This window comes from Helianthus annuus, chromosome 13 (genome assembly GCF_002127325.2).
Source record: "Helianthus annuus cultivar XRQ/B chromosome 13, HanXRQr2.0-SUNRISE, whole genome shotgun sequence".
Lineage (NCBI taxonomy): Eukaryota > Viridiplantae > Streptophyta > Magnoliopsida > Asterales > Asteraceae > Helianthus > Helianthus annuus.
This window is the reverse complement of record NC_035445.2, coordinates 167,439,339-167,453,771: the sequence shown is the minus strand read 5'-3', so window position 1 is coordinate 167,453,771 and position 14,433 is coordinate 167,439,339. Positions and strand designations below refer to the sequence as shown.

Here is a 14,433-nt window from a genome sequence, read left to right as displayed (position 1 = left end):
TTCTACCCGTTTAATCACACCAAATTACCTTCTACTTAGATAACTACCTTCGACTAACTAGTTCAATACCTATCTTAATATCTTCATTCATTACATACCCATACGTAATTTCCCCTCATCATAAACAAGAAAATTCTATACGTATACTAAGAAGTGAGTCGGAAGTCACTTACATTATGCGTCCACGCTCGTATCCACTTTCTTGCCTCTTCTTGACCCGTTAGTCTCTCGTGCTCGAGTCCATCTCGACATTGTCCCTATACTTCCATGTTATCGAAATCACATTCTTATTAGCATACTCGGTTGTACATGTTAACGTTCATATTATTCATATATTTCACATTTGACTTCCTTTAGTCGCAACTAACAAGCATAAGACATATAATCAAATTCATATCCCTTCAAACTCATGTAATTCATCATGCCATCACAAATAACGTGTATTGGCATAACATGTATCAACAATTCATCTCGACATTGTCCCTTATGACAACAAATCAAATCATACTTCTCATGCGTAGTTGACCTTCAAAAGTCAACAATTCATCATACGAACTCTCGGCTCATCCTCATGTATCCGTGTTATCATAAAAGACTATACAATTGACCTTATACATATTTCATATTCATGTTCTAGGACACACATATTGGCATATGATTTCTTACGCGCACACATATAAGTTGTACATTTCATTCATACTAGCATTTTCATGTATTCCATCTAAATTACATTTCTCATGTTTAATTACCGCTAAATACGCGACAACCACATAATATACATTGTCATCCATTAGTTACATTCAATCTCCTCTAATAATCTCACCTAGACATTTCATCGAACGCTTGGCGTGCGTACCACTATTTAAGCTTAATGTATAACCAACTCATGCATAATCTTCTAATCTCATACATAATTCATCGAATCCTACTACTAATCGACATGCATCATTTACACATAAACACCAAACATACTGACACCACATTTCTTTCAATTCAACTTACAAGAATTCATCCTATCCATCATAACACATCAACAATCAATAATAATTAAACATGAATGATCATTCAAGTCATCATCCTTGCCCAAAACAAATGGGTTTCACCTCTAATCATCAAATTAACCTAAACCATGTGTAATCTATGCTCTATATCATGATACTAATACATACTCATGCTCAATTTCATCCCAATTCACGGATTAAAACAATAACCCACTTCATACAAGATCACCAATCTTAGTTTTGAGACATACCTTATGATCCCCTTGTGAAGGTGATCATTAATCCATGTTTATTCATGAATTTGAGCTTCGATTTACCCTTCAATTTGATCATTGAAGCTTGAGCTAGGATTTGGCTCCTTTGGGAGCTCCTGATCGATCTAGAACACACACGAATGTGTGTCTGTGTGTGTTGTTATTTTCCTATAATATCTCAACTTTCATTTTAACCCACTTTAGTCCCTCATGTTTGTTAATTAAACATAATTGGCCCAATTTTCATATTTCCATAGCTTTTACCATTTCCCTCAACTAGGTTAATTAGCCTAGTTACTTATTTCATAATATATCCTAAAGGAAAATACAACAATATAAACATTCGGGTTTTGGGGTGTTACAAGTAGTCTGAGACACAACATTCAGAATTAGGTAGATGGGTGGATGAGTCGGGTAATGGGTCAGATCACTTGCTAGGCTGGGTTGACTCGCGTGTGCTTATTTGTCCCTTTTTAAAAGTTTAATATAATAAATCTTTAAATAGAATAATTTAGGAGGTTGGATGTATTGTGTAGCCTCAGTTAATTTTAATGTTAATGTTCTTCATCATTTTAAGCCATTATGTCAATAAATCCGCTGGTTCAAAAATTTGTTTCAGATAACTAAACCTTCTTAAATTGTTTTGTTTTAGGAACAAAAAAATAATATTTGTGCCAAAAATAAGAACTAGTTATTAGACCCACGCGCGTTGCGGCATGGGTATATTGCAAACAATGAACGGATTAGTCCAAGCGATGCGTATACCATATGAAAATGCTTGTTTTTACATATCCGATTTAACTCAATAGCATCGCGGTTGGGTCAAAATGTAAAGTACTCAAATTTATATTGTACAATCATAACGTATTTATATGTGACCTGACTCATACGTAGTAAATGTACAAAAAAACATAAAAGTGTATAAAGGAAAAACTGACACGTGTAATCAAATGACATATTCAAACAACTAAATTTTCAAAATTGCAATTTTCTATAAAAATTTAAATAAAAATTGCAATTTTCAAAAGTTGAAGGGATTGTAAAATGAAGTAATAGTGTAGAGTTAAAACTGTAATTTTCAAAAGTTGAGAGGTTGTATCGTGGGTTGGAAAAACGATGGACCATTTTTGTAAATGCCACAAATTGAGGGGTTGCAAAATGAACTAATAGTATAAGGGTCATAATTGCTATTATCAAAAGTAAAGGAGTTATAAAAAGCAAGGGACTAAAAATGCATTTTATCAAGTTTTTGGAGGTTTCGGTGGAATTTCCACCGACTTTTGCTTTTAAGATATTATGAAATATGTCTTATTCGCGTAATAGAACTTGAAGTATTATTTCTGTATCCCACTCTCTCACATACTTATGGGTGGGGCTCGCCATTTTTTTTCTCTCACAGAGGGGGGGGGGGGGGTTGCTCCTTGAACTGTGTTTCCAAGCCATTCTTCTCATTTATGATTCTTGCGATACGTCAACTGTTAGTCTTCTACAAATTCAGAGTTGGTGCCCAAAGAATAACAATATGAATTAACTAGAATAGCCCAAAAATTACACTTTGTGATACAAAAGATGAGTGTTTTTAATTTATTCCTAGGTTTTATTCATACTAAAAAGACTAATCAATTGTATAGTTTATTCTTTCTATATTCTTTTTATTTACAAAAATAGTAAACTGCTTTCTTACAGCAACACAAGCAATAAAAATGAAGCATCTCAAAATCAGTGGCGGAGCCACACTTTGAACAACGGTGTCGTCCGACACCATTGAATTTTGTGTAGCAAATACAACGTATAATAGGAAAAATTCGAGCGACACCATTGTCTTTTTACAGCAACACCATTGTTTTGTTTTCTTCTAAAAGAATTACATAATAAACAAATTTATATTTCAAAAATTAAGCCCAGTTACTTGAATTTAATTAGTATACTTTAAATCACTAAAGGTCCATGCTTAATTTTTATTTTTTCTAATCTAGTAAGCATTATAGCCCCATGTCTAATTGGTTTTGTTTCAATTGTTTAACCTAACAGGATGTTTGATCATCATTTGAATAATGCGTGCACTTGTTTGTTATAATAAAAAAGAGGTTTTTTTTTTTTTTTTTGCAAGTTGTAATTGAAAACATTATAAATCGTTTTCAAAATATGAAAACGCGTACAGAGCAACTATTAAATTCATCTTTTTATATATTTCAAATGACTTTGTAATGCTATTATGTGTTTTTATTCAATGACAATGTACTTTTACTGTGATATTTGCTTTTATTATGTGATTTGACCCGACGATATCCGAACCGATCCAAAAAGTTCGACTCCAGGTTACTATAAACCAGGGTATCTATAAAAAATGACACCATAAGAAAAAATTTTTGGCTCCGCCACTGCTTAAAATATAATTGTATAATCAATAAATCAATCGTAACAAAAATGTGCTGGCTCATTTAATAGTGGGAACTACCCCTTGTACAATATACTAAAAACTGTTAGACCAAGACATTTGGTTCACATGTCTAAAAAAACTAACCCTTTCTTTATGTCCACTCATTTCTTATCTCCAATCACAACACAACACTCTTTTCTTTCTTATCTTCACTTTGATCTTGTTAACATTCATAGCATACAGACCAGACCAGACCAACCACTCTCATACCATACCAATTTCCTGTTTACCCTCTTCACTGTCTGTTAACAATGGCTGAAACTGCTGCTTCTGCCCTCTTCAGTGTCATTTTTGAGAAGCTAACCGATGAAGCCTTCAAGAAATTTGCTCGCTCTCAGAAAATTGATTCTGAGCTCAATAAACTGCAGAGCACACTCTCCCATATCCAAGATCTGCTTACTGATGCTTCTGAGAAAGAAATAACTAAAAAAGCTGTTAAACAATGGCTCAACCGTCTCCAACATTTGGCTTACGACATCGATGACTTTCTGGACGATGTGGCTACCGAAGCTATGCGTCGTGAGCTGTCACAGGAATCGGGAGCAATCACCAGCAAGGTAAGAGACCTCATCGTCCCAACTTGCTGCACAAAATTCTCACTAAGTCAACGTCTGCATCACAAGTTAGATAGCATCAACACCAAGTTACAACATCTAGAAAAACAAAAAGCTGATCTTGGTTTGATTGTGAAAGATGAAAAACAAAAAGTTAGAAGAAACGAAACATCTTTGCTAGAATCTGATGTTGTTGGGCGAGAAGGTGAGAGAGAGAAGTTGATCAACAAGTTGTTGCTGGATGAGCCGTCTAAACAAAACTTCATTATCGTACCCATCGTTGGTATGGGTGGGGTGGGGAAGACCACTCTGGCTAGAATATTGTACAACGATACGCGAGTGAAGGATCACTTTGAACTCATGGCATGGGTTTGCGTGTCCGATGAGTTTGATATATTTAAAATAAGTGAAACCATCTATCAATCAGTGGCTACAGATGACAAGCAGTTTAAAGACATAAATCTGCTTCAAACTGCTCTGAGAGAGCAACTTGAGGACAAAAGATTTCTTCTAGTACTTGATGATGTTTGGAATGAAAACTATGACGACTGGGAAAACCTAGTGCGTCCATTTCATTCTGGGGCTACTGGAAGTAGGGTAATCATGACAACTCGCAAGCATCAACTGCTTAAAAAGATAGGTTTTAATCATTTAGACCATCTTGAGAATTTGTCGCATGAAGATGCTTTGTCTTTATTAGCTCTACATGCATTAGATGTAGATAACTTTGATTCGCATGAAACACTTAAACCACAAGCTGAAGGTATTGTGAAAAAGTGTGGTGGTTTGCCTTTAGCTTTAAAGGCAATTGGAAGGTTACTGAGAACCAAAACCGAGGTAGAAGAATGGGATGACGTGTTGAAAAGTAAGATATGGGATTTAGAAAATGCTGATGCAATTGTTCCAGCCCTAAGGCTAAGCTACAATGATCTTTCTGCTGATTTGAAGCGCTTGTTTGCATACTGCTCTTTGTTCCCGAAGGACTTTTTGTTTGACAAGGAGGAGTTGATATTATTATGGATAGCTGAAGGGTATCTGAACGAGTCAACTGCAAACAAGTCACCAGAACGGTTGGGCCATGAATATTTTGATAAATTGCTATCAAGGTCCTTTTTTCAACGCGCACCTAATGGCAAATCTTTTTTTGTGATGCATGATCTCATGAACGACCTGGCCACATTTGTTGCTGGAGAATATTTTGTAAGGTTTGATAATCAGATGGAGATGACGAAGGAAGCTTTAGCCAAGTACCGACATATGTCATTTATTCGTGAGGAGTACGTAGCTTTCCAAAAGTTCGGGGCATTTGAAAAGGCCAGAAGTTTGAGAACATTGTTACCGGTATATGTTGGGGTAGATCAACGCTGGAAGGATTTTTACTTATCCAGCAAGATTTTGGTTGACTTGCTTCCTCAGCTACCATTGTTAAGGGTTCTTTCTTTGAGGCGTTTTAAGATATGTGAGGTACCAAATTCCATTGGTACTTTGAAGCACCTGCGGTATCTTAATCTATCTGATACAAATATAAAAGAGTTGCCTGAGAATGTTGGCAGTCTTTATAATTTACAGACATTGATAGTTTCTGGATGTGAAAGTCTGACCAATTTGCCTAAAAGCTTCTTTAAACTCAAAAGGCTGAGGCATTTTGACATCAGAAATACTCCACTTTTGAAGAAGTTGCCTTTGGGAATTGGTGAGTTGAAAAGCCTACAGACTCTCACTAGGATCATCATCGGAGGAAACAGTGGCTTTGCAATAACCGAGCTTAAGGGATTAAAGGATCTGCACGGGGAAATTTCCATCGAGGGTTTGAACAAAGTGCAAAGCTCAATACATGCACGTGAAGCAAACTTATATTTAAAAGAGATTAGCAAGTTAGAGTTGAAATGGGATGATGGTTCTGGAAGTGAAACACTTGAGACAGAGGTTCTCAATGAGCTAAAGCCCTGTAGTGATAAGTTGAAATCGCTTAAGATTAAATCTTATAAGGGAATAGAGTTTCCAAATTGGATTGGGGATCCTTCTTTTAATCGGTTGGTTCACGTGTCGCTGCGGGGTTGTAGAAAATGTACATCTCTGCCGCCCCTTGGGCGACTACCTTCACTTAAAATTCTAAGGCTTGAAAATATGTCGAGTTGGGAGGTATGGTCAACCAATAGCGAGGCAATGTTTCCATGCCTTCGAGAGCTTCAAATAATAAACTGTCCCAATTTGATTGATGTCTCAGTTGAAGCATTACCTTCACTAAGAGTATTAACAATATATAAATGTTGTGAAAGCGTGCTGAGAAGTCTGGTGCGAGCAGCTTCATCAACCACTAAGTTGAAAATAACGTCAATTTTTGGGCTTACGGATGAGGTGTGGAGAGGTCTTATAGAGAATTTAGGGGCAGTTGAAGAGCTACGCATACAATGTTGTGGTGAAATTAGATACATGTGGGAATCAGAAGAAGAGGCAAGTAAAGTTCTTGTAAACTTAAAGAAACTGAAGGTATTTGGGTGTAAAAATTTGGCGAGTTTAAGTGAAAAAGAAGAGGAGGAGAATAACAATGGGGGCAACCTCCTATCATCTCTTAGGATTTTGGATGTACAAGCCTGTGAGAGTATGGAGCGTTTGTGTTGTCCAAATAGCATTGAGAGTTTAACTATCACTTGCTCTGACTCACTTACACATGTCTCCTTACCAAGAGCAACAACAACAGGTGGAGGAGGGCAGAATCTCAAGTCACTTGCTATAGATATAAATGGTTGTGAAAATCTAAAATCAATAAATCAATTGAGCAACTCCACTCACCTCACCTCTTTGTCAATAAGTGAATGTAGAAACATGGAGTTATTTTCTGATCTTCATCAGCTATCAAATCTCACCAGGTTGTACATACGAGGTTGTAAAAGCATAGAGTCATTTTCTGACCTTGAGCTATCAAACCTCACCAGGTTGAGAATAGAACGTTGTGAAAGCATAGAGTCATTTCCTAACCTCCATCTGCCAAATCTCACAGAACTGAACATAAGAAGTTGCAAAAACATGAAGGCATTTGGTGACCTGCAGGTGCCAAATCTGATCAGTTGGAGCACAACAGATTGTGAAAATCTGGAGTCATTTCCTGACCTTCAGCTATCCAATCTCACCATGTTAAAACATATGTGTATCATAAATTGTCCAATGCTTGATGCTTCCTTTCCTCGTGGGCTTTGGCCTCCCAATTTGGTTAGGCTTACAACAGGGGGGTTGAAAAAGCCCATCTCAGAATGGGGCTATCAGAATTTCCCTGCTTCGCTTGTCGACCTAAGATTATTTGATGAACCCAATGTGAGGAATTTTAGTCAATTGTCCCCCCTTCTCCCTTCTTCTCTTACATCTCTGGACATAACTGGATTTGATAATCTGGAATCACTTTCAACGGGACCCCAACACCTCACATCCCTTCAACATCTCAGGATTACCAATTGCCCAAAGTTGAACGATCTACTAGAGACGCTGTTACCTTCACTTTTGACTTTGGGTATAAGTAATTGCCCAAAATTGAAAGAAAGATGTGAAGGAAGAGGCTCCCACTACTGGGCCCGAATCTCTCATATCCCCTGCATCTACATAACAGACTAGAAAAGGTATTTCTTAATTAAATAGCAATTGTTTCTTACATAACTGGAAAAAACACATCTTACCACCATCTTCACATCCTATCAGATTTCTAAAGCCATCACAGCCGATGGCTTAATCAAGGCAGTTAGTTTTTTTGGTGACCCGTATGCGAACCTCTGGCTCCCACCCTCAGGTAACAATTAACTTTTTCAAACCTCAAATTATTTATTTTCAAAGTTTTTGCTACTGGTTTCTTTCTTCTTGGGCCTGTTTCATTGCTGGAAGCCCAACTGGTTATGTTGGAAGCCCAACTGGTTTACAATTAAGGAATCTTATTAAGACCAACTTAAACTATTTCTTCTATAGAATATGCTAGAGGTGTACATTTAGTAACGAGAGTAGGAACTGATATACAGATTGGCGATTTGGGTCGGGTTGGAATCGGTGTGGGTCAAACCGGTTTCAGGTGTGGTATTGGGTCAGGTTAGGAATTCGTTTGAAAATCAAAACCGGCTTTTTTGTACATCTCTAATCTGTAGTAAACATACCATAAGATTGCCCTAATATATATATAGGCAACTTGGGATTTTTTGAAAATTATTGTAATATTCACTCCTTTACGTTAAAACCTTGTATATTGTATATGATATTCGTTTTAGACTTGTATGTTTCTGTCTTTTGTTGTATTCGTTCACTTAGGCGCCACGCTTAGTCACATTTCTTTCTCTGTGACAGGTAATCAAATCGAATATCTTATATAATACAACTATGTTTTGCAGGACCCTCTAACCATGAAATTGTGAAGGATGAACATTCACAGTTGACCGAGACATATGGGAGAACAGAGAAAAGTCTCAACCTCTGAATGAGAGATTTTGGCAGTGTAAATCTCGGGCATATAATGAATGGATCAGCAAATAATAATCAAACTGTCAATGGCATAAGCGTAAGTTCCTTTCAGTCTGCAACATTGGACCACCCCATTATCATATAACAAACTGCTTTTGATTATTCAAAGATGCTTTTGGAATTGATTTTGACAGCATGCATGTGTATACTTTATAAGTATACACATAACACATTTTAAGTATACAAATAACACATTTTGAGTTTACTTTTTCAATAATACTATTTGATCCATTTGAGATAACCACATGAACCCTTGTATTATATATAAATGACTTAAAATTGTCGTATCCACAAAATATGAAGTATAGTTTGACTCTTGATGTCAAACAAATGATATTGATTTACAAATTGGTTACCATTCTTCATTGAAAATGGATTTATAACTGGGATAGAAATGCAACAGGTTCCACATCATCTTTAACGGAAAAAAGTTGTTTTTTTAACATTCTTGTTATATTTAATTTGAAAAGCAACGGGATTGACCACTAATGTCAAAGAGTGTTGTTTGACCCTTGAATTTTTAAATTTGCAGTTCAAGAAAGAAGAAAATCTATCAAGCTTCTTGAGTTTCTTAAACATTCTTGTTACATTACTGAGATTCAAGATAAGGTTGCAACAGAAATCGAAAAAACAACAAAAATGAGAAACCATGTCACAAATGTTGTAGAATTTGAAAATGGTGTGAGTGAAGAAAGCCTAGAAAAGATGCAGAATCTTCATGCAGATTTCAACGGAATTATTATTCCAGTGGTATGCTATCTCAGATATTTAGCAATTTCTCATAACTTACACGAGAGTCAGAGGCTCATATCGTAACAGGTTGGGCCTACCGAAAGTTCTTTTTGTCTAAAAGTTATAAATTAATTATTATTAATAATAATTAGCGTCTTAACAGAAGAAGTAATATTTCAATGATAAGTCGATTTTTTTCACGAAAACAATTTCAAGGGTTTTAATTTTTTTTTATTACACTTTTGGTAACTTTTCATATGCTGTTGTTTACTAGGATTAAACTTTTAGGTGAAAACAATACCATCAGACGCCAGATTTATATGCTTTGCGGGGTGATGATGTATCTATTGGATATGATGTGAAGAAAGGAGATTACCATACCTTATCAGCCATATGCAATAGGCAGGGTCAAGTTTGATGCACTCGAACCAGAAAGATGGTTTCATCACATTGTTGCTTTCATCCACAAAGCTTCTTTTAAGTTTACAGCTTTGCAGGTTAGTAAAAATACAACCCATATTGATCATTCCTTTTTCATTCAGATCATTTAACTGAACCATTTATTTGTAAAATTTTATGTGGTCTGGTTTAACAGTCAACCTTCAAGTTATGTCATATGACCAAAGCAAAAGTTTTGACATGATTTACTATTTTGATGAAGAAACACAAGAGGGACAGAGAATTTGTTTGGCTCAAGAATTTGCGTATGTGCTGCAGATGAAGGAAGATCTTTGCTTCTATTTAGTTAAGTTATTTCATTTTCAAGGTGAATGAAAACAAAAGTGCAAATGCGTAATCTTCACATTGATGGTGATACAGAGTTGATCCATGATCTAGCATACTCGTATTTTTGGTGCAGTTAGACACACGAAAGTGGATTGGAAAATGGTTCAGGCTAAAAAAGGATTAACTTTCAGTACGTTTGATGTTATATGGGGATAAGTAATGGACATAAACGTCTCAACGAGCCACACGCATGGACAAATGCTATAGGCGGGTTTTCCCAAATCTCAGCACCCAATTTCGTCATCTAGAGCTCCAATTTTGAAGCCAAGGTTTTCCCCAATTTTAGCAGTTTCAATTAATTTCGTCTGCTTGTAAAAAACAGCTGGATTTTTTAACTAGATATTTATTTGTTATTTTTTAGGCTGTTAATTTCAAGGAACCCTTGGAGCGGTTACAAGTTGCGTCTGATGGCACTTGGCATTCATGGGCTAAGTTACGCACCTCTGGTTGGAACTTATAACCAATAAAGAATGAATGGAACTTGTCTGTGATGTCAAGTTACCATCTGGTGAAGATTAAAAGAACTTACCACTGAAGCAAGTTACCTCTAGTGAAGATTGATGAAGTCTCGCTAATGAAGAAGAGATACCACGTATCAGCCTATCATTTGACGAAGACAATCTGTTGAGAGGATGTTATACGTAACTGTCACTTCTCAATTCCGTACATCTCTATAAGATAACAAAAACATGAGTCTGCATTGAATTTATTATCACTTGACCCCATAGCTTATCGTGTCAAGCAGTTGAGTATGAATTCGGTGCTTGAACTTATGTGTGCAAACTTCAGAGGAAATTTGCAAGCCACCCAACCTAACATATCTAGGAAATCGTCTGTAAAATTTGTGACTAGTTTTACATGATGTATTGAAACATTTGATTTTGATTAATACCATATGCTCAAAAGAATTGTTCTTCTACTCTTGTTTATTGCTATGTTCAATCGATTGACGATGAAACAGTGATACTTAACATACTGATTAATTAATATTTCGTTACAAACTAACTAACAATCAATCTAGGGTATTAGCTAAGTATTAGCTTGATTGTGATCCGCACAAAGTCAATCTCCCAACAACATTGTGTCCTAGAAAGATGTAATTCACTTGGTAATAACTTGAAAGGTATCTATTCATGTTACAATATCTTATAAAGAATTCATAAATAAAGTAGACATGACCTGTAAAGACAGGTATCGATTTTCCTTTCAAGATATCTTTTGTAAAGAAAAAATAAGCCATATCACCCCACGGTCCATAAACCATAAAAACCTTAAACCCGTTAAAGCCAACCTGTAAATATGATTATACGTATGCGCAATTTCCTCACTGGCTTTCTTCATTGGAGCGTAACAATTATTAAAATCCCACGTTTTTCCAACAAATGTTGACGAGCCCTTTTGAGGGTAGGATCGTAACAATCATTAAAATTATGCAACCCTAAAACACCGTGGGCACTTCAAGACGATGCTGACATGGGTCCCATGAAGCCGGCGGCATCAGTGACTAAAACAGAGTACCCTGTTTTTTATCAGATCTTGGCCCGTCTTTTTTTCAACAAGGTCCGCTCCAAGATCCCTATTAACACACAGAGCTCCCAGTTGAACTAATCACTATAAACAATGGCTGAAGCTGTTGCAAATGATGAAATGAACTCGTCAAATCCACGTTTCTCCATGTTTCCTCACAATGAACAGACATCTTGAGCTTTCAAAATCTGGATGCTAACCGACATGTACATAACACACTTTTTTTAACTAATAATAAGTTCAAGTTGTACCCTTTTTTTCAAGAACTTACAAATTAGAAGATAATCGTTCTTCCATAAGAACCGCTCTTTCACTTGTTCTTCACATCTGCAAATAACAAAAACTTCAATTGATCTAACAAACCACAAAATACCTATACCAGCAACCATGGTTTTCTTATTAGGGACTCTTTTAATGTCAATCTTGATGTCAAGTGCCTGCCGATAAAAAGAAAGGGGACTCAGAAAGAAAACATCTATTCAAAAATATTTACAAAGGATAGCCATATAAGACATAAATTCCACCATGTAAACAACTGCAATTACGGCACAATGCACACCTATAACAAGTCATTAGAACACGTATAACAACAGGACCAATCATTTTTCTTGAAATGCATAAGAAGCAACTCACTGTTATAAGTTTTAACCATGTTCTATCAAATATGAGCAATTGTTAAATATGGGATTCTACTTTAAATAGGCCTCACTGAAAGAGTACAAAAAAGCAAGCTACATATACAGCTAAGTCAACACCTGATCGGCAGGATCTAAATAAGGCCTCAAGCGAGAATGTACTTATTTTATACGTGTATAGCAAACTCTATAGAATTAGGTCCTTTTCATGATATTGTTATTACCTATCAACAACTTATATAACAATAACTGTAGGTCCCTAGAGGAGGATCTAAGAAACCTTATCCTTGTTATTTGACACACCCGGTTGTGCGGAATCCAAACGGGTATGCAAACCGAGCTAAAGAACACACAATACACAAAGATTCAACGTTTTAAAGCTCAAATATATTACTTTCAGAAAGTTTGTTACAAGAAGATGAAACCAGAAGATGCTCTCAAACTCTCTGAATACCCTCACTTGTGTTCTATCTGTGTGCTACTGAAACAGTTTGCTGCAAGTGCCTTTATATACCAAACCTTATCCATACCCTACGAAGAACCTATTGGGCTTGAATATGAGCCCACGAAGAAGCAGAAACCACGAAAGACTTTCAGTCTTTCGTGAACAAGATTCCCAGCCAAACCTTGGACGAAGTATGTTCTTCGTATAAGCAGTTCTTCGGCAGATGCAGGTTCTTCGGCTAAGGGTTCTTTGTGGGAGTAGAAACAACATGCTGATGTAGGTTCTTCGGCTAAGGGATATGGTCACCATTCAGGTTCTTCGTTGATGAGAATTCAGCAAACAAGACTTGCAGCAATCATGCAGACATGCTGAACTTGCAGTCACAGTCGAGATCGTACCGAGACATGATGGAGGATATCGAGTCTCGGTCTTCCATTTGTAACGCGGGCGAACCGAAACAAGACGCATCCACATAATCAACAATAACGACCCCCACTGCTAAACATAAACATTGCCACAAAATGTATGTGTGCAGAGTTAATAATAACTACCAAGTAGAAATTGAAACTGAAAGATACCGAAATGCTATACATATAAACTCCATATTCAAATTAAACAAGTAACAAACTGACAACTAAATACAAACAACTATCAACTAACTAAATAATTCAATAAGAAAGAAAAACAGATAAATAAATAAATAAGAGACTTCAATTTACCATCTTTTGCACTGCCTAGTAGGTTTATTCCTCAAACAGATGCAACGATTCCCCAACTGCATATAACACCAATCAATTCGTAAACAAACCAATAACATAACAAACAATTCATATTTGTATATATCACCGTAACAAGAAAGCAAGAAGGTTCCTTCCATCACCTAACGATTCACAAGAAATAAAGATCTGAATGTGGGTTAATTTACCAACAATGGTGGAAAATAGGAATGTATCTCCAAGATTTCTTACATACCCATCAAGAATATCACTTCAGAATGACTTATTTCAACGAGAATCATTAAACAAGTGACTAAAAAAGACAGATACAAGAGCCCTTTAAAAGACTTACTCACTGAGACATTTCATCAAACACTTACCGGACGTGAAAGTGCCGATGGGTTCTTCCTAGCCAAAGAAGCTACATCAATCAGCACAGCAGGAAGCACTAAGTTTGGGCGTTTGCCAGTGATGGGTAGACAAACAAACAAACAATCGATCAATCGAGAATGCAGTTTACCGTCAGGAAGATTTGGCGTCTGTCGGATCGGAGAATATTCCAATCAATCAATCATGGTGGTCAATTTCATACTGTTAACAAGAGGAGAGGAATAAAACGTGTTTATCGTTTATTAATTTCCCATCCATCCTGAGTGACCTATAACCAGGGGTAGTTTTTACTTTTTAGTGAAAACGTATATATAAAATCTACAAAGAACCCATAAATAAATTATGGGTCAACCTAAAACAAAAAACATTAAGTGGTCGAGTAGTCTTGTGCGTCCTTTCCAATTGAGAGTTCCAAGTTCGATTCTAGATCCCCATCGATAACTTATATTTTTGCTGCGA

General features: G+C 36.2%; 1 protein-coding gene, 1 long non-coding RNA gene and 1 other non-coding gene across 3 annotated transcripts; 2 read left to right on the top strand and 1 right to left on the bottom strand.

Moving 5' to 3' along the window:
* Positions 1-3,879: 3,879 nt before the first annotated feature.
* Positions 3,880-8,027, top strand: LOC118479246 (putative disease resistance protein RGA1). The gene is made up of 2 exons (XM_035981744.1): positions 3,880-7,860; positions 7,940-8,027. The coding sequence occupies exon 1, from the start codon at positions 3,947-3,949 to the stop codon at positions 7,853-7,855; it is 3,909 nt and encodes a 1,302-aa protein (XP_035837637.1). The 5' UTR covers positions 3,880-3,946; the 3' UTR covers positions 7,856-7,860; positions 7,940-8,027.
* Positions 8,028-9,749: 1,722 nt separating this feature from the next.
* On the top strand, positions 9,750-11,150 carry LOC110900320. Its single transcript, XR_004876575.1, has 3 exons — positions 9,750-9,972; positions 10,071-10,530; positions 10,623-11,150. It is a non-coding gene; the product is annotated as an uncharacterized LOC110900320 (transcript).
* Positions 11,151-11,345: 195 nt separating this feature from the next.
* Positions 11,346-14,175, bottom strand: LOC110900327. The gene is made up of 3 exons (XR_002570915.2): positions 13,965-14,175; positions 13,588-13,643; positions 11,346-12,225 (listed from the first exon to the last, which is right to left on the bottom strand). It is a non-coding gene; the product is annotated as an uncharacterized LOC110900327 (long non-coding RNA).
* Positions 14,176-14,433: the final 258 nt, after the last annotated feature.

Coding starts and splice junctions, on each gene's coding strand:
- LOC118479246 (XM_035981744.1), top strand. CDS start 3,947: ATGGCTGAAACTGCTGCTTCTGCCCTCTTCAGTGTCATTTTTGAGAAG.